At 50.8% G+C, this 20,727-nt stretch overlaps 1 protein-coding gene across 1 annotated transcript; it reads left to right on the top strand.

Annotated features, from left to right (window-relative positions):
* The first annotated feature begins 19,025 nt into the window (after positions 1–19,025).
* Positions 19,026–19,823, top strand: LOC133360096 (type-1 angiotensin II receptor A-like). The gene has a single exon (XM_061578683.1). It carries the CDS (start codon positions 19,026–19,028, stop codon positions 19,821–19,823), a length of 798 nt encoding a protein of 265 aa, XP_061434667.1.
* Positions 19,824–20,727: the final 904 nt, after the last annotated feature.

The raw sequence follows: 20,727 nt of genomic DNA, 5'->3' as shown, positions 1-20,727 counted from the left end.
TACACAAAGACCCATAGGGACCCATAGAGACACATATAGACTTATAGGGATACATAGAGAGTCACATAAATACATAGAGACTCCGAGAGATGCGTAGAGATGCATTAAAGACACGCCAATGTGTGATTGTGGCCATGCAACCAAACTATGGACCATATAGTAAACCCATAGGGACACATCGAGACATATAGATACACGCAGAGATGCATAGTAAACCACTGCAGACTGCGCTCCTTGAACGTGTAGTGAGTTCAACTGAGTCGCAGACGTACACTTGGAGGCAACACATTTATTTAACACCAACACACGGGGTAACTGCCCCTTAACAGAATAACAACCTGTGGTGGTGACCACCAGGCTAACTACACCAGTTACCACATGACTGGTGTAGTTAACCAGGTGGTGACCATCATGCTAACTACACCAGTTACCACGTGACTGGTATAGTTAACCAGGTGGTGACCACCAGGCTAACTACACTAGTTACAACATAACTGGCTACTACGGACCGGACCACAGCTTGGGTCCAGGTCCACGTGTTGGAAACTTGTAGAACGTAGGACGTAGACGAAGGTTTCTTCAGGATGAACAACAACGCGGTCCCTCTGGGGGACCCGGCTTATATCCTCTGCGGCGTGGCTGGCTCCGCCCTTGGCCACGCCCACCTTCCAGAATCCTCGAGCAGGATCTCGACCTCGACCACGTGACCACCCCTAGCCCTTTATAGACTTAACCGGTCACCTGTCCTCTCGGGTCAACCAGAGTGCCATGGCCTTTAGTAACCCCATTCCTACGGCCGGCACTCCCACACCCTCTCCTGTAGGGCCGGCACTGCACGCCAAGCGTGGTGCCACTCAGCGCTATCAATCAGCGCTGACCAAGCCCCTCTAGGGGCGGTACTACACCCACACCATCGTGGTGTCCGCGATGTCGCCACACCGCACGCCGTGCCTCTCTAGGGTTGGCACTACACAGCGACATCCCGCGATGTCACTACAAACGGATGCAGAGGAGGAGGAACAGTGACACAAAATTGTCTATCTCCTGAAGTCCTCTTCGTCATTGCCAGCAGCAGCAGTAGACCCCGCACCTCCGGTTAGCACGGTCGGCTACGTACCGTGCGAAAGCAGTGCAACGTACACAACGTAACACGCATTGGCGACTCTGGCTCACTGGACGGCGGCCGGTTGCTTGACATCGCGCGCAAATGGACGAGCAGAACACAAGCACCGAGGGCTCACACCGCTTGAGCGACGGCGAAAAAACTTTCACGCTCGCCGGCGCACGAGCTCCGAACGCGGGGACGATTGAGATCGCTCGCGGCGTCGGGCGAAGAGCGATTTCGCTTGCTCGGTGCCCGGAGCCGGTTGAGCAAACGTCAACCCGCCTCTCCCCTTCCCTCCCTCCCCACTTCCACCCCACGGATCCCTCCCAATCTGTCAGCATGGCATGGATTGAACGCGGCGAAGCACGGCCCGCGATGTGTGTACACCACTCGCTTGGGTGGCCGAGAAGAAGCGGCCGGGCTGAGCGAGGCTGTCCAGGGGGTGGGGGTGCTGACCGCCACCCGCTGATTGTCGTCGTTGTTGTGTTCATCACGTAGGCGGCCCTGCCAGCAACAACAACAGCAGCAGTAGCAGCAGCCCGGGTTACGCCATGATTCGTAACGTGGTGGAGGAGGAGATGGAGTTGGTGCGTCTTACCTGAAGCGCACACAGTCAGTCGATATGATAAGGGGCCGTCCATAAATAACGTCACGCACCTAGGGGGGGGGGGGTCAGACATTTGTGACGATGTGTGACGAGGGGGGGGGGGTTGAGAAATGTGACGTCACGTAAAAATGCGCAACTTTAAATAAATATAGACAACACGTTCTACTTAATAAAATTGACGTTTTAATAAATGTTTTCTCCTACAACATCAGAGTGCAGCGACACATTAAATACGCACTACAATGACAATAGTTTAAAGCGATTTGAATTTGAAGCATGTTTTATTTGGGGGGGGGGTCAGAGCTATATGACGTCATATTAGAAGGGGGGGGTCTGACTTTTTGTGACGCCAAGTGACGAAGGGGGGGGGGGTCAAAAATCGTCCAAAATCGCGTGACGTCATTTATGGACGGCCTCCAGCAGCAGCAGCAGCCTCACTCCATCTCCGAGTTCGCAGCTGCTGAGGTCATCCCGCAGCAGTCTGAGGAGCGACACCTCGTGGGGGCCTGCAGATAAATGCGCCAATTGACGGTCTCCAGCCATTGCCGTGGGCTTGGCAGAGGAGGAGCAGGAGAATCGGCGAGAATCTGTTCAAGACATGGGCACGTCTAGAAATAATATCCGTGTGTGAGTGAGTGAGTGGGAGAGTGAATGGGTGAGTGAGTGAGTGCATGACTGTGTGAATGAGCGGGTGAGTGAGTGAAAGTGTAAGTGGGTGAGTTTGTTAATGACTGTGTGAGTGAGTTGGTGAATGTGTGAGTCGAAGAGTGAGTGGGTGGGTGAGTGCGCGCACTAATTATTGTTTGAGTGAGTGGGTGGATGTGTGAGCGAGACTGGGTGAGTGAATGTGTAAGTGAGTGAGTTTTTTTTTATTACTGTGTGAGTGAGTAGGTGCATTGGCTGGGTCATGTAGCCCGCATGCCCAGCCCCGCATATCCAAGCAACTTCTGTTTTACTGGATGAAGGGGAATAAACGGGCGCGGCACGGGCTAGAGAAGAGATGGACTGATACAGTCAGGGACATGTGGAGCTGAGTGGACATGCCGAAGACTGGTACCAGCGGTGTAAAGTTCGGCCTCGATGGAGGAGGCTCGTGAAGGACGCTCCTGTGCAGTTGGAGGCAGTCGCCCTCCAGCAACAGTGGAGGGCAGTGGAGCGATGCTCACAACAACGAGCGGAGCGCCTGGCGGATAAAATGCAGCAAGTTGGCACAGTAGGGGGCACAGGTGGTGCATCAGCCAGTCATCTCAGTCATCTCAGTCCGTCGACCCGTGGCACCTGCTGGGTCTGCCCCGTGGCTTCCTGCCAGCGAGCGTTCGACACTTCACGTGGCCTCAAGGTGCACATGGCCTGGCACAAGCGTCGTGGTGACGTCACCGCCACTTAGTGGCGAATGGCGGTTGTCTCCGTGTGTGTCTGCCCAGCTGCGCCATCACCCTGTGAGCCGAACTCTCAACGCCGTCGCACACAGGCAGACTCCCCAGATGCCCACACCCGTGGAGCTGAACGCCACTTCCGCAGCGTGTGGGAGGATTGACAAACGTTCGCGCGTGTGCCCTGTACCACTTAGAGACCACAGGGCCCCGAATATGATTGCACGTATGTGGCAGCGTTATGCGAGGGGATCCCCTGAATCAACAGATAACAAGTACAGCATTTTTAAAAATATTTATTCATTCAAAAAAATTCCTGCGGGCTACCATGGAGAAAGCCCGATGATTATGTAACCGCATCAGCACATCATATCAACAGAGCAGAATAAAGTTGCGCGAGGAAATCCGAGACCGATGGGCAGGCATGAAAGCAAGACGCAGGACAACTTAATTGTGAGTTATTGTAACGTTTACATGGCGCCGCGGTGTCTAGGAGATGTTAACTACCTCGCCTGGTATGCGGGAGGTCGTGCGTTCAATCCCGACCCAGACGCCTGCTGCTCTATACTTGGAGTTTGCGCATTTCTCTCCCCGTGGTCGCGTGGATTTTTCTCCGGATCGTCCGGTTTTCCCCTCCACATCAATTATAAGAGTAAGTTGTACTCAGCGTGGCCGTAGTTAACTCGTGTTTCGATGATTGACCTTCTAAAAAATCTGTCCACGTCTCGCACCCCCATGAAGGGCATCTCGCACCCCCAGGGGGTGCAGCGTGCACCCCAGGTTAAGAAGAACCACCGAGTTCAACCATCCGGAGCTATTTCAGTAAAAGTGAGGTGGGAGAAAGGAGGGGGGGGGCACAGTCGGAACTTGCATAGGCCCCCCTAGTTGAATTAGGTTGCTGGTGTGTAGCTGCTTAGAAGTCACCAGCAGTGGTCGCCACTGTTTTTCTCACGCGGCCTCACCTCGCATGGGTCTGTATGTAAGTAACTATGATGTAAGATTTCGAATTTTTCGATTTAAAGCTTTCGTGACTGCAGGGATTCTTGGTTATTTCGGTAAAGTCACGTAGAATGGAAATAATAAAATAATACAAATAAAACAATAAACTTCTCACGACGTTTCGATTACAACACAAGCAATCATCATCCGGTTTTCGTGAGAATTTGATTGTTTTATTTTATTATTTTATTATTTCCCTTCTACGTGACTTTACCGAAAGAACCAAGAATATGTTGTAAGATGTTGAATTTATTTCACACTGCACGTAGCCAACCGTGCTAATCGGAGGTGGGGGGGGAGGACAACAAACTAAACACAAAAGCAGTGGTAAAGAAGTGAGTTTTCAGTCTAGATTATTTACAAGTGCATAGCTCCAGTGGCTTCCTAGTATCAGAAGGAAGAACGTTCCAGACGGCCACAGAAGTGCATCTGAAAGTGCACTGGCCGTCTTTGTTCGACGGTTAGCCGCAACTATATGTACCATATTTCTATTTTACCAGGTCAGGGCCATTGAGCAATGTAGCTATTTTTCAGAAGTGACTTGACCACAAATGATAGCTCAACGAAGTGGACTTATCAGCATCAGGCGCACATTGAGAGCAGCAGCCAAACACTCTAAACGCGTAGTGACGTCGATTACAAACAGTGGAGGGAAAAACCGGAGGACCCGGAGCAAAATCCACGCGACCACGGGGAGAGAGAGAAACACCTCAAACTCCACATGGACATCAGCAGACGTCAGCCGCTGCGAGGATGACGGGAGTAGGCGTGGTGATGATGGCTCCTTGATGAGATCAGCGAGGATCTCGGGACAAAGGCCTGGCTACTCAGGTGGGTGGCGAGTTGGGAGAGTCTGGGAACCACGCTGCTCCTGCTCCTTTGGCTGCTGCTTCTGCATCTGCTTCTGAATCTGCTGCTGCTTCTGCTGCTGCATCCGCTGCTGCTGCTTCTGCTGCTGATGGATCTGCTGCTGCATCTGCTGCTGCTGCATCTGCTGCTGCTTCTGCTGCTGCATCTGCTGCTGCATCTGCTGCTTCTGCTTCTGCTGCTCTAAATCTGCTGCTGATTCTGCTGCTGCATCTGCTGCTGCTGCTTCTGCTGCTGCATCTGCTGCTTCTGCTTCTGGTGCTCTAAATCTGCTGCTGATTCTGCTGCTGCATCTGCTGCTGCTTCTGCTGCTGCTTTTGCTGCTGCTTCTGCTGCTGCTGTTGCTGCTGCTTCTGCTTCTGCTGCTGCTGCTTCCGTTCCTTCTGCTGCCTCTCACACGCTCGCGATCGAGTCCTTAAACGCGAGTGCACCACATGACAATTTAAATAAATGTATTTGTTTGGCTGCGTTGCAGTTGGGTGGTGGTGGTGAGAGGTGGGGGAGGATTATTGACAAAACAAATGTGCGGCAAGATTGTTCAAGATTATCCGCTAACGTGGCCGGAACTCCCGAACTCTGAGCGTGAAACCCACAGGCTGATTGCGTCTGGGATGCAGCTGTCCGTGGTGCTGACTGACCCCTCCCTCCTCCACCCTCCGCCCCGCCCCCTCAGTCCCCCAGGGGCCCCTTAACCCCTGCTCCGCGTGGCGCTGTTGATGGGTTTTCAATATGCCGAGTTGTTTTAGTATCGCCACGGTGCTGTGTATGTCTCTGTGTGTGTGTCGCTGGTGTGTGTTCTTGTCTCTAGGTCGGCTCAGCCTCAAATGAGTATCTGGTGCCGTGTGAAATTATCGCAACTGGGGAGGCAAAGGCGGCCGGGCGTGGTGTGGGCCACCCACCCCCTCGTGTACACTGCCGGCCTTCATTGGTGCTCCCTAACAGCACTTGCCCCAACAGTCTGCCTAGGCTATTTGGGAGATCTTTGTCTTTGTGGGGAGCGGTGGTGCATCAGTTAGCGCACTGCGCTACGAACACGGCGACCTGAGTTTGATTCACGCTCATGGACAACACCGGTGACGATTATTTGAACTGGTTTCTGGGCCTTCCCTAGGTCGACTCAGCCTCAAATGAGTATCCAGTGCGGTGTATAGTAAACATTACCACTGGGGATACAAAGGTGGCCGGGCAAAGTACTGGCCACCCACCCCTCGAGTGCTGTTCCGGTTTTCATATGTGCTAGCTAACAGCACAAGCCCATACAATTCTGTTAAGGCTATACCGGGGTCTTTGTTTTTGTGTCGCTTTGCTTGCAAAACGTGGTATTGTTGTCTCTGTGTCTCGCTATGTGTCTGTGTGTGTCTCTCTGTGTGTCTGTGTGTCTGTGTGTGTCTCTCTGTGTTGTCTCTCTGTGTGTCTTTTTGCCTGCCCCGCTGTTTCTCTGTCTGGGCCTCGCTGTGTCTCTGTGTGTGTCTCGCTGTGTGTGTCTCGCTGTGTCTCTGTGTGTGTCTTGCTTTCTGTCTGCTGCTGTGTCTCCGTGTGTCTCGCTGTATCTGTGTGTATCTCTTTGTCTGTGTCTCGCTGTGTCTCTGTGTCCCGCTCTGTGTGTCTCTCTGTTTGTGTCTCTGTGTCCCGCTCTGTGTGTCTCTCTGTGTCTCTGTGTGTGTCTCTCTGTCTGTGTCTCTCTGTCTGTGTCTCGCTCTGTCTCTGTCTGTGTCTCGCTGTGTCTCTGTGTGTCTCTCTGTGTGCGTCTCGCTGTGTCTCTGTGTCCCGCTCTGTGTGTCTCTCTGTTTGTGTCTCGCTGTGTCTCTCTATCTGTGTCTCGCAGTGGCTCTGTGTGTCTCTCTGTGTCTCTGTGTGTGTCTCTCTGTCTGTGTCTCTCTGTCTGTGTCTCGCTCTGTCTCTGTCTGTGTCTCGCTGTGTCTCTGTGTGTCTCTCTGTGTGCGTCTCGCTGTGTCTCTGTGTCCCGCTCTGTGTGTCTCTCTGTTTGTGTCTCGCTGTGTCTCTCTATCTGTGTCTCGCAGTGGCTCTGTGTGTCTCTCTGTGTCTCTGCGTGTGTCTCTCTGTCTGTGTCTCTCTGTCTGTGTCTCTGTGTGTGTCTCTGTGTGTGTCTCTCTGTGTCTCTCTGTCTGTGTCTCGCTCTGTCTCTGTCTGTGTCTCGCTGTGTCTCTGTGTGTCTCTGTGTGTCTCTGTGTCTCTCTGTGTGTGTCTCTCTGTGTGTGTCTCTCTGTCTGTGTCTCGCTGTGTCTCTGTGTGTCTCTCTGTGTGCGTCTCGCTGTGTCTCTGTGTCCCGCTCTGTGTGTCTCTCTGTCTGTGTCTCTGTGTCTCTGTGTCTCTGTGTGTCTCTCTGTGTGTGTCTCTCTGTGTGTGTCTCTCTGTCTGTGTGTGTCTCTCTGTGTGTGTCTCTCTGTGTGTCTCGCTGTGTCTCTGTGTGTGTCTCTGTGTGTCTCTCTGTCTGTGTCTGTGTCTCTTTGTCTGTGTGTCTCTCTGTCTGTGTGTGTGTCTCTGTCTGTGTCTCGCTCTGTCTCTGTCTGTGTCTCTGTGTGTGTCTCTGTGTGTGTCTCTCTGTGTCTCTCTGTCTGTGTCTCGCTCTGTCTCTGTCTGTGTCTCGCTGTGTCTCTGTGTGTCTCTGTGTGTCTCTGTGTCTCTCTGTGTGTGTCTCTCTGTGTGTGTCTCTCTGTCTGTGTCTCGCTGTGTCTCCGTGTGTCTCTCTGTGTGCGTCTCGCTGTGTCTCTGTGTCCCGCTCTGTGTGTCTCTCTGTCTGTGTCTCTGTGTCTCTGTGTCTCTGTGTGTCTCTCTGTGTGTGTCTCTCTGTGTGTGTCTCTCTGTCTGTGTGTGTCTCTCTGTGTGTGTCTCTCTGTGTGTCTCGCTGTGTCTCTGTGTGTGTCTCTGTGTGTCTCTCTGTCTGTGTCTGTGTCTCTCTGTCTGTGTGTCTCTCTGTCTGTGTGTGTGTCTCTGTCTGTGTCTCGCTCTGTCTCTGTCTGTGTCTCTGTGTGTGTCTCTGTGTGTGTCTCTCTGTGTCTGTCTGTCTGTGTCTCGCTCTGTCTCTGTCTGTGTCTCGCTGTGTCTCTGTGTGTCTCTGTGTGTCTCTGTGTGTGTCTCTCTGTGTGTGTCTCTCTGTCTGTGTCTCGCTGTGTCTCTGTGTGTCTCTCTCCGTGTGTGTGCGTCTCGCTGTGTCTCTGTGTCTCTGTGTGTCTCTCTCCGTGTCTGTGTCTCTGTGTCTCTGTGTCTCTGTGTGTCTCTCTGTGTGTGTCTCTCTGTGTGTGTCTCTCTGTCTGTGTGTGTCTCTCTGTGTGTGTCTCTCTGTGTGTCTCGCTGTGTCTCTGTGTGTGTCTCTGTGTGTCTCTCTGTCTGTGTCTGTGTCTCTCTGTCTGTGTGTCTCTCTGTCTGTGTCTCTCTGTCTGTGTCTCTGTGTGTCTCTCTGTGTGTGTCTCTCTGTCTGTGTCTCGCTGTGTCTCTGTGTGTCTCTCTCCGTGTGTGTGCGTCTCGCTGTGTCTCTGTGTCTCTGTGTGTCTCTCTCCGTGTCTGTGTCTCTGTGTCTCTGTGTCTCTGTGTGTCTCTCTGTGTGTGTCTCTCTGTCTGTGTGTGTCTCTCTGTGTGTGTCTCTCTGTGTGTCTCGCTGTGTCTCTGTGTGTGTCTCTGTGTGTCTCTCTGTCTGTGTCTGTGTCTCTCTGTCTGTGTGTCTCTCTGTCTGTGTCTCTCTGTCTGTGTCTCTGTGTGTCTCTCTGTGTGTCTCTCTGTGTGCGTCTCGCTGTGTCTCTGTGTGTCTCTGTGTGTGTCTCTGTGTGTGTCTCTCTGTCTGTGTCTCTCTGTGTGTGTCTATCTGTCTGTGTCTCGCTCTGTGTGTCTCTCTCTCTGTGTCTTTGTGTCTCTGTGTGTGTCTCTGCGTGTCTCTCTGTGTGTGTCTCTGTGTGTGTCTCTGTCTGTGTCTCGCTGTGTCTCTCTGTGTGTCTCGCTGTGTCTCTCTGTGTGTCTCTGTCTGTGTCTCTGTCTGTGTGTCTCTGTGTGTGTCTCTCTGTGTGTCTCTGTGTGTGTCTCTCTGTCTGTGTCTCTCTGTCTTGTCTCGCTGTGTCTCTCTGTGTGTCTCTGTGTGTGTCTCTATGTCTGTGTCTCTCTATCTGTGTCTCTGTGTCTCTGTGTGTCTCTCTGTGTCTCTGTGTGTGTCTCTATGTCTGTGTCTCTCTGTCTGTGTCTCTGTGTCTCTGTGTGTCTCTCTGTGTCTCTGTGTGTGTCTCTATGTCTGTGTCTCTCTGTCTGTGTCTCTGTGTCTCTGTGTGTCTCTCTGTGTCTCTGTGTGTGTCTCTATGTCTGTGTCTCTCTGTCTGTGTCTCTGTGTCTCTGTGTGTCTATCTGTGTCTCTGTGTGTGTCTCTATGTCTGTGTCTCTCTGTCTGTGTCTCTGTGTCTCTGTGTGTCTCTCTGTGTCTCTGTGTGTGTCTCTGTGTGTGTGTCTCTGTGTGTGTCTCGCTGTGTCTCTCTGTGTGTCTCTGTGTGTCTCTCTGTGTCTCTGTGTGTGTCTCTCTCTCTGTGTCTCTGTGTGTGTCTCTGTGTCTCTGTGTGTCTCTCTGTGTCTCTGTGTGTGTCTCTCTATCTGTGTCTCTGTGTGTGTCTCTGTGTCTCTGTGTGTCTCTCTGTGTCTCTGTGTGTGTCTCTGTGTGTGTCTCGCTGTGTCTCTGTCTGTGTCTCGCTGTGTGTGTCTCTCTGTCTTGTCTCGCTGCTCATCCACACCCTCGTGTGCCTTGCCGACATTCAATATAGGTGCTACTCGCTCACAGTACTTGCCGCGAAAGCATGTTAAGCCTATTCGGGGGATCTTTGTCTTTGTTTGTGTCTCGCTGTGTTGTCTTTTCCTACATTTGACCAAGCACGCGCTTCTATTTCAGACCCAATAACATCACTGCGCAGAATATAAATAAACCCCGAGATAACCAGGAAATCCTCCTCCTTCGCTTTTCTCCAATATTAAAGATATAATATTTACATATCTCATCGAATTATAAGGAGTGCAGTAACTACATTATCACTAGTGTAGTGACTACATTATCAGTGGTATAGTAACTACATTATCAGTGGTGTAGTAACTACATTATCAGTGGCGTAGTAACTACATTATCAGTGGCGTAGTAACTACATTATCAGTGGCGTAGTAACTACATTATCAGTGGTGCAGTAACTACATTATCAGTGGCGTAGTAACTACATTATCAGTGGCGTAGTAACTACATTATCAGTGGCCTAGTAACTACATTATCAGTGGTGTAGTAACTACATTATCAGTGGCGTAGTAACTACATTATCAGTGGCGTAGTAACTACATTATCAGTGGCGTAGTAACTACATTATCAGTGGTGTAGTAACTACATTATCAGTGGTATAGTAACTACATTATCAGTGGCGTAGTAACTACATTATCAGTGGCGTAGTAACTACATTATCAGTGGTGCAGTAACTACATTATCAGTGGCGTAGTAACTACATTATCAGTGGCGTAGTAACTACATTATCAGTGGTATAGTAACTACATTATCAGTGGTGTAGTAACTACATTATCAGTGGCGTAGTAACTACATTATCAGTGGTGCAGTAACTGCATTATCAGTGGTGTAGTAACTACATTATCAGTGGCGTAGTAACTACATTATCAGTGGTGTAGTAACTACATTATCAGTGGTGTAGTAGCTACATTATCAGTGACGTAGTAACTGCATTATCAGTGGTGTAGTAACTACATTATCAGTGACGTAGTAACTGCATTATCAGTGGTGTAGTAACTACATTATCAGTGACGTAGTAACTACATTATCAGTGGTGTAGTAACTACATTATCAGTGGTGTAGTAACTACATTATCAGTGGTGTAGTAGCTACATTATCAGTGGTGTAGTAACTACATTATCAGTGACGTAGTAACTACATTATCAGTGGTGTAGTAGCTACATTATCAGTGGTGTAGTAACTACATTATCAGTGACGTAGTAACTACATTATCAGTGGTGTAGTAACTGCATTATCAGTGACGTAGTAACTACATTATCAGTGGTGTAGTAACTACATTATCAGTGGTGTAGTAACTACATTATCAGTGGTGTAGTAGCTACATTATCAGTGGTGTAGTAACTACATTATCAGTGACGTAGTAACTACATTATCAGTGGTGTAGTAGCTACATTATCAGTGGTGTAGTAACTACATTATCAGTGACGTAGTAACTACATTATCAGTGGTGTAGTAACTACATTATCAGTGACGTAGTAACTACATTATCAGTGGTGTAGTAACTACATTATCAGTGACGTAGTAACTACATTATCAGTGGTGTAGTAACTACATTATCAGTGGTGTAGTAGCTACATTATCAGTGGTGTAGTGACTACATTATCAGTGACGTAGTAACTACATTATCAGTGGTGTAGTAGCTACATTATCAGTGGTGCAGTAACTACATTATCAGTGGTGTAGTAACTACATTATCAGTGACGTAGTAACTACATTATCAGTGGTGCAGTAACTACATTATCAGTGGTGTAGTAACTACATTATCAGTGGCGTAGTAACTACATTATCAGTGGTGTAGTAACTACATTATCAGTGGTGTAGTAGCTACATTATCAGTGGTGTAGTAACTACATTATCAGTGGTGTAGTAACTACATTATCAGTGGCGTAGTGACTACATTATCAGTGGCGTAGTGACTACATTATCAGTGGCGTAGTAACTACATAATCAGTGGCGTAGTGACTACATAATCAGTGGCGTAGTGACTACATTATCAGTGGCGTAGTAACTACATTATCAGTGGTGTAGTAACTACATAATCAGTGGCGTAGTGACTACATAATCAGTGGCGTAGTGACTACATTATCAGTGGCGTAGTAACTACATTATCAGTGGTGTAGTAACTACATAATCAATGGCGTGGTGACTACATTATCAGTGGTGTAGTAACTACATTATCAGTGGCTTAGTGACTACATTATCAGTGGCGTAGTAACTATATTATCAGTGGTGTAGTAACTACATTATCAGCTCAGTGGGTGTGGCAATTGGTCAGGGTGATGCCCCAATGCTGTAATTTGTCTCGCACGTTCGCACCGAGGCTTTTATTTATCGCGGCCTCACGGTCTCGAACATTTAGCGCTGTAGGGGGCGTTTCGTCTTCGCACAAATGCAACCGATACAGCTCCGTAGTTACCTTTTTGCAGTATTACATTACTGACTCTGATTACAATTTTTTTTATGAAACGTGGACAGTAAATGAAAGCATTTAAAATATATATATATATATTTGACCGCGTTTTAAATAAAATGTTGTTCTTTTACACTGTTGTTGAAAGCACATCTCACCACGGTGGTGGTTGTCAAGGGGGACCCATACTCATAGCTTTGGCCTCTCGGGGAAGGGAGCCATGCACCCCCTGCCTCCCCCTCTTGCTCGTCACGCCACTGGGCTCCGGGTTGAGCGGCTCGACGTGGAGTTGTCCCGGATCATCCCACATCAATCGTGAACTTGGCCCAACCCAGCACTCGTATTGTGAACCCCACGCGCGGATTGTCTGCGACGCAGCTGTCCGTGGTGCTGACCCCCCCCCCCCAGCTCCTCGGCCCCCCACGTTCCTCTTAACCTCTGCCCCGTGTGCTGCTGCTGATGGGTTTTTAATATGCCGAGTTGTTTTAGTGCCGCCACTGTGCTGTGTGCGCTGTGTGTGTGTGTCGCTGTGTGTGTGTCTGTGTGTGCGTTTGTCTGTGTGTGTGTGTCTGTATGTGGCTGTGTGCGTGTGTGTGTGTCTCTGTGTGTCTGTGTGTGCGTGTGTCTGTGTGTGCGTGTGTCGCTGTGTGTGTGTGTCTGTGTGTGCGTGTGTCTGTGTGTGCGTGTGTCGCTGTGTGTGCGTGTGTCGCTGTGTGTGTGTGTCTGTGTGTGCGTGTGTCGCTGTGTGTGTGTGTGTCTGTGTGTGCGTGTGTCTGTGTGTGTGTCTGTGTGTGCGTGTGTTGCTGTGTGTGTCTGTGTGTACGTGTGTCGCTGTGTGTGTGTGGCTGTGTTTGTGCGACTGTGTGTGTGTGCGTGTGTCGCTGTGTGTGTCTGTGAGTGTGTGTCTGTGTGTGTGTGTCTGTGTGTGTGTCACTAAGGAGCGGTGGCGTAGTGGTTAGCACGCTGCGCTACGAACCCGGCGATCAGAGTTCGATTCCCGCTGACGGCCAACACCAGTGACGATTATCTGAACCGGTCCTGTGCCTCCTCTAGGTTGACTCAGCCTCAAATTAGTACAGTACCTGGTGCGGTGTTTAGTAAACATCGCCACTAGGGAGACAAAGGCGGCCGGGCGTGGTCCTGGCCACCTACCCTCATCGTGTGTCGTGCCGGCCTTTAAAGGCTAGTCGCTAACAGCACTTGCCCCAACAGTCTATGAAGGCTACACGGGGGATCTTTGTCGTTTTACTTCGTGTCGCAGTTGTGTTTATGGCTGTGTGTCTCGATATCTCACAGTGAGTCGAGGTGATTGTTGCCGAAAATTCGTGTTGTGTGTGTTTGTGTGCACAGCTCTGTGTGCGTGCTATTACATTTAACGTGGACTACTAATACACGTCAGTAATGCACAGTAGGATGGAGACGAGTAAAGTGTAGCGTGTCGTACAGAAGCGTGAGATAAATGTTGTATGTGATGTAATATAGTCTGTAGTCTTGATTTGAAGCTTTCGTGACTGCAGGAATCCATACTCTTTGGTTCTTTCGGTAAAGTCACGTAGGTAGAAAAATAATAGATCACCTACCTACGTGACTTTACCGAAAGAACCAAAGAGTATAGTGTGTAGTGTAGTATATGGTATAGGGTGCCCGTGTATAATGCAATGCATGCGCGTGAGGCGTAGCGTGAGTGTGGACGTGGTATGGTGGACTTGAGTGAGTGGTGGTGAACAGGAGGTGAGTGTGTCTTGACGCTTGAAGTGAGTGTGGACGTGGTATGGTCGACTTGAGTGAGTGGTGGTGAACAGGAGGTGAGTGTGTCTTGACGCTTGAAGTGAGTGTGGACGTGGTATGGTCGACTTGAGTGAGTGGTGGTGAACAGGAGGTGAGTGTGTCTTGACGCTTGAAGTGAGTGTGGACGTGGTATGGTGAACTTGAATGAGTGGTGTTGAACAGGAGGTGAGTGTGTCTTGAGGCCTGAAGTGAGTGTGGACGTGGTATGGTCGACTTGAGTGAGTGGTGTTGAACAGGAGGTGAGTGTGTTTTGACGCTTGAAGTGAGTGTGGACGTGGTATGGTGAACTTGAATGAGTGGTGTTGAACAGGAGGTGAGTGTGTCTTGAGGCCTGAAGTGAGTGTGGACGTGGTATGGTGAACTTGAGTGAGGGGTGTTGAACAGGAGGTGAGTGTGTCTTGACGCTTGAAGTGAGTGTGGACGTGGTATGGTGGACTTGAATGAGTGGTGTTGAACAGGAGGTGAGTGTGTCTTGAGGCCTGAAGTGAGTGTGGACGTGGTATGGTGGACTTGAGTGAGGGGTGTTGAACAGGAGGTGAGTGTGTCTTGACGCTTGAAGTGAGTGTGGACGTGGTATGGTGGACTTGAGTGAGGGGTGTTGAACAGGAGGTGAGTGTGTCTTGACGCTTGAAGTGAGTGCGAGCAGGGCCTGTGTGGGTCTCCACTTGACACTTTCTACCGACCAATTACCACGGTGGAAACAGCCAACCAATCTCATGCTGGAGGCCCCAGGAGGACCGGCGTTCATGATGCCTTCTCACCAAATCCCAATTTGGCGGAAGCTGGGCCAGTGCCGCCTGGATTTCTGCAGAATGCGGGAGGTCCGGTAGAATTCATCTGGCTTCAGTGATCGTGGTGATGGGTGGACAGTCCTCCACTCGTCGCAGGGAGCTGGCAAAACAACAGGGAGTGGCTCTTCTAAACAAGAGAATGAAGGAGGTGTGGGAGCGTGGAGGCGAGGTGTGGGAAGCTGGGAGTTCCAGGCTGCTGTGGACTCGCCTCCCAATCACAAAAAGGCGAGGTGGCGGCTTACACCACCGAAGATGAATATCAGTGGAGGGACGCAGACCAGGCCGATGGGTCAGATGCCTTCTATGACCTCCTATCCCAGGTGCTGGCTAAAGTGACCCCTCGGGATAGAGTCATCCTGTTGGGTGACTTTAATTCCCGAGTAAGTCATGACAAAAGCACTTGGGCCGGATTGATTGAAAGATATGGGCCAGTTCAGCTCAATAACAACGGTAGTGGGCTGCTAGACTTCTGTGCAGCCCATGGGCCTGTAATCACCAATGCCCTGTTCTGGCAACGGCGCATCCCCACAACATCATGGATCGGTGGGCTCTCATGAAATTGCCTTTTCCGAGACCAAGGTTCTCTGCAAACCTCCTGGCTACCATCAAAGGTTTGTACACGAAGCCATACAAATATACAAACACAGACATAATTTCAACCGTGATGATGGTTACAAACTGAGTAATCATTGGAAAGATGTGATTAACCATGCAAAAAAAGATTTAACTACACTTAGTTGGCCAATCTTATTTGACAGACTATTACAGGTTTACTATGTTTAGTGGTTGTCTCCTTGTCACAGGTTGAGTCACAAACCGTACCTCTCCATAACAAAGGCTCACCCTCTTAAGCCTCACCTTACCATATGAATAAAAGTGTGCTGTACTTGGCCCTTCCCCCCCTCTCCAACCATTATATATACGGAGTGGTAGCTCCTGCAATCTCTCATTTACTTGATACAGCTGTCGTGGCTGTGACGGTTCCACCTGAAGACGGAAGCTTGTGTTGCCTCCGAAACGTCGTGATTTTTATTTTATTTTACTTTTATTAATTGTAATGTTTTACCTACGTGACTTTACCGAAAAAACCTAAGAATATCATTACCATTGTCTGGCCCACAGGTCTGAAGTTTTTTGTTCCGTTCCCGGTGTTCCTCGACCCGATGGCTGCCCACGTGATGGACTCACTCCTCCTCCTCCCCCTGCTCCTTCTGCTCCTCTTCCTCCGCCACAGAAGAGGGCTCCGGTTTTGAGCAGCTGCGCCAGGAGTTGATCCACACCGCCCCCCCCCCCCCCCCACGGTGCGCGGTGGTGGTGACAGGTGTACAGGTGTGCTTAGACTGCGCGACCCCTCTCACCTGGAGCTCGGTGGGGGCGAGGGGAGGGGCGTGTAACGCATTAAAAGCAACGGTGCTCGGGTGGGAATGCTGCTCACTCCATGGCTTTCGTTTCTGACTGGGAGTGGGACCTCTAGAGAGGGACGTCAATGGCTTTGGTGGCAATGCTGTTCTCTTCACGGCTATCGGACTGACTGGGAGTCTGATCTTGACGGAGGGAAGTCAATAGCTCAGGTGGGAATGCTGCTCACCACACGGCTATCGGACTGACCGGGAGTCGAACCTGTACGGAGGGGAGTCAGTGGCTTGGGTGAGCAAAGTTCTGGACAGTAATTGACCCCATGCATCAATGTTTTTTTAATGAGCAGGCAATGTCTCTCCACATCAGCAAAATACCAATACAGTCTATATTGTCTGCCTATCTAAGCAGCCCCACCGCCTTCTGTGAGTGCATAATCGCAGCAGCATTGATTCAGTCCAAACAACACTCTGTGACCGGTTTAGATATTCAGTGTCTCATCAGTAGCAGAGTCAGGCTCGCTTCAACCCAATGCTGGTGAACTGTCAGATGTTCATAGGCAAGGAGTGGTTTTGACAGCCAGCTATGGCTACAGGGTTTGGTGGTACATGTTGTTTATGTCGTTTATTGTGAAATTTCGGTCACAGTTCCTATGATCACTGTTACATTGCTTTTATGGCTTTATTTTGGTGATTTCAAAAGTTTTTGGGTTTGGCCATGTTTGTTTGTTGTAGTACGGAGTTAGACTGATGGCTTTGATCTAAGTTGTCTTGTGGTGGTTGTTGTTTGACTTGCATCACACTGGGATTTTTGCACACAGCGTTGGTATACGGTGCTTTTTCTGGAAGTTTTTGCTGTTTTTTGATGATTTTCCCTGGATTTTTCTGTTTGCGCGTAGTCACTTTAAGATGTTTTCTTGTTCATGTTTTTATTTTTTGTTTGTTACGGTTGCACCCAATTCAAGAGCCGAATGGCTCCCAGGGCTATACCAAATAAATGAAACTGAAACTGAGACATCCAGTTTCTGTTCAGCAGCAGTCGGATTCACTTGAACAGTGCTGGTGAACTGCCCAGATGTTTAATATGCAAGGACCAGTTTTGACTTTCAGTGTCTCATCAGCAGCAGTCAGGCTCGCTTGATCCCAATGCTGGTGAACTGCCCAGATGTTTATAGCCATGAGCCCTGCCTCTCCATGCAACATGTAAGTGGTTTCGCGGGGCTGATGGCTCGTATACGATATGCAATACCGCTATTGTGTATGCAGAGAGGCAGATCTGCGTTTTGTTCCCGACTATGTAAACTTTATAAATCAGTTCGTATGATTTTAGGATTAATTCCTGGTAGAATAACCTTGGATTATTTTTGTAGACATGCACCGTACATTGCACTTGTCTTACGTCTAATGCGCACATCCAACCAAATGTACGTCAGTATCTCGAATAACAATAACACGATTACATTGTCTTCTGGTTTATTAATTTTCGGACACCCTCTACATTATTTTAAGGCTACAGTGTTGTTGACGGATGTTACGGAGTTTGTTATTTGTGATAGTTGGTACTGATGAGGCGGTCATAATTATCGTGGTAACCATTTTTGAGTTGATGTTGATGGTGACCGCTCATGGTGATGTTGAATACTGATGATGATCGTTGTTAAGGATTGTTGATGATGGTGTTGATTAATGATTATGGTTGTTGTTGATTATGATTGTTGTTGATAATGTTTCTTGATGATTTTGATTGTTGTGGATTATCCTGGTGATTTTTGGTGATTATATTCTCCTGTTGCGAATCATGGCAGTAGCAGCAGCAGCAGAAACATGTCCAGGGGCCAGATGGCGATGTGGAGGTCCTGCTGCTGCTACTGCTGCGACTGCTGCTGGCCACGACGAAAGGTCTTCAGCAGAGAGAGAGAGAGTTCGTGTGCGGACGCTCTTCTGCTTCTCCGTCGAAGAAGCTCAGACCACAGTGGCTTGACTCAATGGTCTATAGCTTTTTGGTGATAACAAGGCCGTGGCCTTGGAGTCAACATTGGGGGGGACCAAATCTTCCAGGGGGTCTGGGTGCCAGAAATAAATATAAACTTATTTCCTGCCTAAAATATAAAAAAATTCACGAACACATAGGATGGACTTTTATTTTTTTTTTTACAATAATGTCTAATAGTGTATTATATTACATTGCTTTTTCTTGTTATTGTATGTAATGGCAGAGATTAGGGATTCATAAAGTACAACCATAACCACAATCATATAAACATAATCTATGCATTGTTTTGAAGACAAGTCCAGATACTGTGGCCAAGGTTTAGCAAATAGTTGTTTTTGTTTACATAGCATCGCAATTATTATTTGTAAAAATATTTTTATAGCAATATATGGAGGGGGCATATTTGATTATTGGGGGATGTGTCCCCCCCAATATATATTATAATTACGGCCTTGGTTGATAACGATGGTTGATGATGGTGGTTGTTGTTGAAGATATTGATGATTGTCGATGATGATGATGATGTTGGTGATGTAACTGTGCCGGTCTCTCTCTGCAGATAAGACCATAGCGAGAGGTCTCTCTCTCTCTCTCCGCCACCTCGGAGGACAGCACGCGGGGGGACATGGAATCCGGCCTGAGCGTGACTTGAGGCGGCGACCCAGGCCACCTCCTGGCCCGGAGGCCCGATCCTCGATGGTGGCGGTCACGGCAGCGGTGGTGGTGGCCTCAGAGACTCCTCTGCCATCGCAGAGCCCGACCTCCCCGTCTACCCGTGGACTCTTCCCCTCTTCTCGTCGATGCTCTTCTCAATATTCGCGGTCGGCTCCGTGGCCAACGCGCTGGTGCTGTTCGTGACGGTGCGGCAGCACCTGCGGGACCGCACCGCGACGGGCACCGCCGCCGCCAGCCGCCACCACCACCACCATCCCCATCCTGAGCCTGAGCGTGGCCGACTCCCTCGTGATGGCCGCGCTGCCCCCCTGGGGCCTCTACGTGCGCGACGGCTACGCGTGGCCGCGCGGCGCCGCCGCCGCCCATCTGTGCCGCGCCTCTGGCCTCTCGCTGCTGCTCGGCCTCTTCGCGAGCGCCCTCACGCTCAGCTGGATCAGCGTGGAGCGCTGCGCCGTCGTGCTGGCGCCCGCCTCGGCGGCGCTGCTGCGCTCGCCGCGCGTCTCCGCCGCGGCGCTCTGCGCCTCGTGGCTGCCGTCGGCCGCCCTCGCCGCGCTCCTCACGGCCGACGTCTCCGCCTACGCCCGCGCCAACGGCACCGGCGGCGCCACCGTGTGCGGCTACGCCGCCGAAGACCGCTTCGCCATGTGGAGCCTGGGCAATCGGCCGGGTCGCGGGCTGCTGCTCAACCTCGTGGGCTTCGCGCTGCCCTTCGCGGTGCTCGGCGCCAGCTACGGCGCCGTGTGCCGGCGGCTGTGCGCCCTCTCGCGCTTCGGCGGCAGCCGCATCCCCAAGGACAGCGTCCTGCGCCTCCTCTTCGCGCTCACCGTCGTCTTCTGCGTCACCTGGTGCCCCTACACGGCGGTGAACCTCTACTCGAGCGGCGGCGGCGGCTTCGGCGGGGTCCGGAGCGGCGACGAGAGGACGGCCAACACCGTGGGCGAGCTGTGCATGGCCGTGGGCCTCCTCAACAGCGCCCTCAACCCGCTCCTCTACTGCCTGTGGACGCGCCGCAACTGGCAGCAACTGCTGCCGCGCGTCCCCGCGCTGTGCGCAACGCGGCGGCCCGCCAGGGTGGGCGCCTCCGTGTGAGCGGCCACACGGGAAGACCGCCGGGGGGGGGGGGGGGCAGCGGGGGCTCACGTGGCCAGCACGTGGATGGGCAGTGGTGGAAGGTAGAGGTCCAGTGGTGGAGCTCCAAGTGGTGGAGCTCCAAGTGGTGGAGCTCCAAGTGGTGGAGGCTCCAAGTGGTAGGAGGTCCGAGTGGTGGAGGCTCCAGTGGTGGAGCTCCAAGTGGTGGACGTCCACTGGTGGAGGTCCTGTGGAGGTTGGAATTTACTGATGGAATAGCATCGGTGAGAAGGCTGTGGTGGCAGGGCGGGTGCTCCCTGCTGTGTGTGTACCAGAGTGAAAAAGAAGAAATGTCAGGGACAGCTCTGTGGTATCCTCTTCTCAGGGTCGTTCTGTGTGGACCATTGTCACTTGTAGAAGGGATGTCAGAGGTCGCTCTGTGGTACCCACTTCTGAGGGCCGCTGTTCTGTCACACGCGCGGTGGCGTTGCGCTGCTCCGAGAGATTTCCCGAATGGATTCTCCCTCCCAACTGGGAACGAGCCCGTGAGTCCTCACACCGTTTCGCGAGCACACATCATCATCATCATCACCACCACACACCTGCTTTCTTGTCTCTGCACTGGCCACCAGTTAAGTATCAAGTGGAAGGACTACAGATCCTCCTGCTCACCTACACGGCTCTCAATGGGTTAACCCCAACGTATTTAGAGGAACCGCTCCATGTTGACTCTCCAACGAGGTCCCCGATCGCCTTCTTCTAAGGACTCCGAGGTCAAGGCTCTGTGCCTGGGGTGATCGCGATTTTGCCAGTGTGCAACTCCCAAGCTGTGAGTGGGTGGTTGAGTGAGTGAGCGAGAGAGCGGGTGGGGAGGTGGCTGGTTGCCTGGGTGAGTGGGTGGATGAGTGGGTGGGTTGCTGGTTGC

This window comes from Lethenteron reissneri, chromosome 67, assembly GCF_015708825.2.
Source record: "Lethenteron reissneri isolate LAM-NWPU_2019-01 chromosome 67, ASM1570882v1, whole genome shotgun sequence".
NCBI lineage: Eukaryota > Metazoa > Chordata > Hyperoartia > Petromyzontiformes > Petromyzontidae > Lethenteron > Lethenteron reissneri.
This window is presented reverse-complemented; position numbering and strand designations above follow the sequence as displayed.

Excerpts from the sequence above, each read along its gene's own strand:
- LOC133360096 (XM_061578683.1), top strand. The coding sequence starts at position 19,026 with ATGGCCGCGCTGCCCCCCTGGGGCCTCTACGTGCGCGACGGCTACGCG.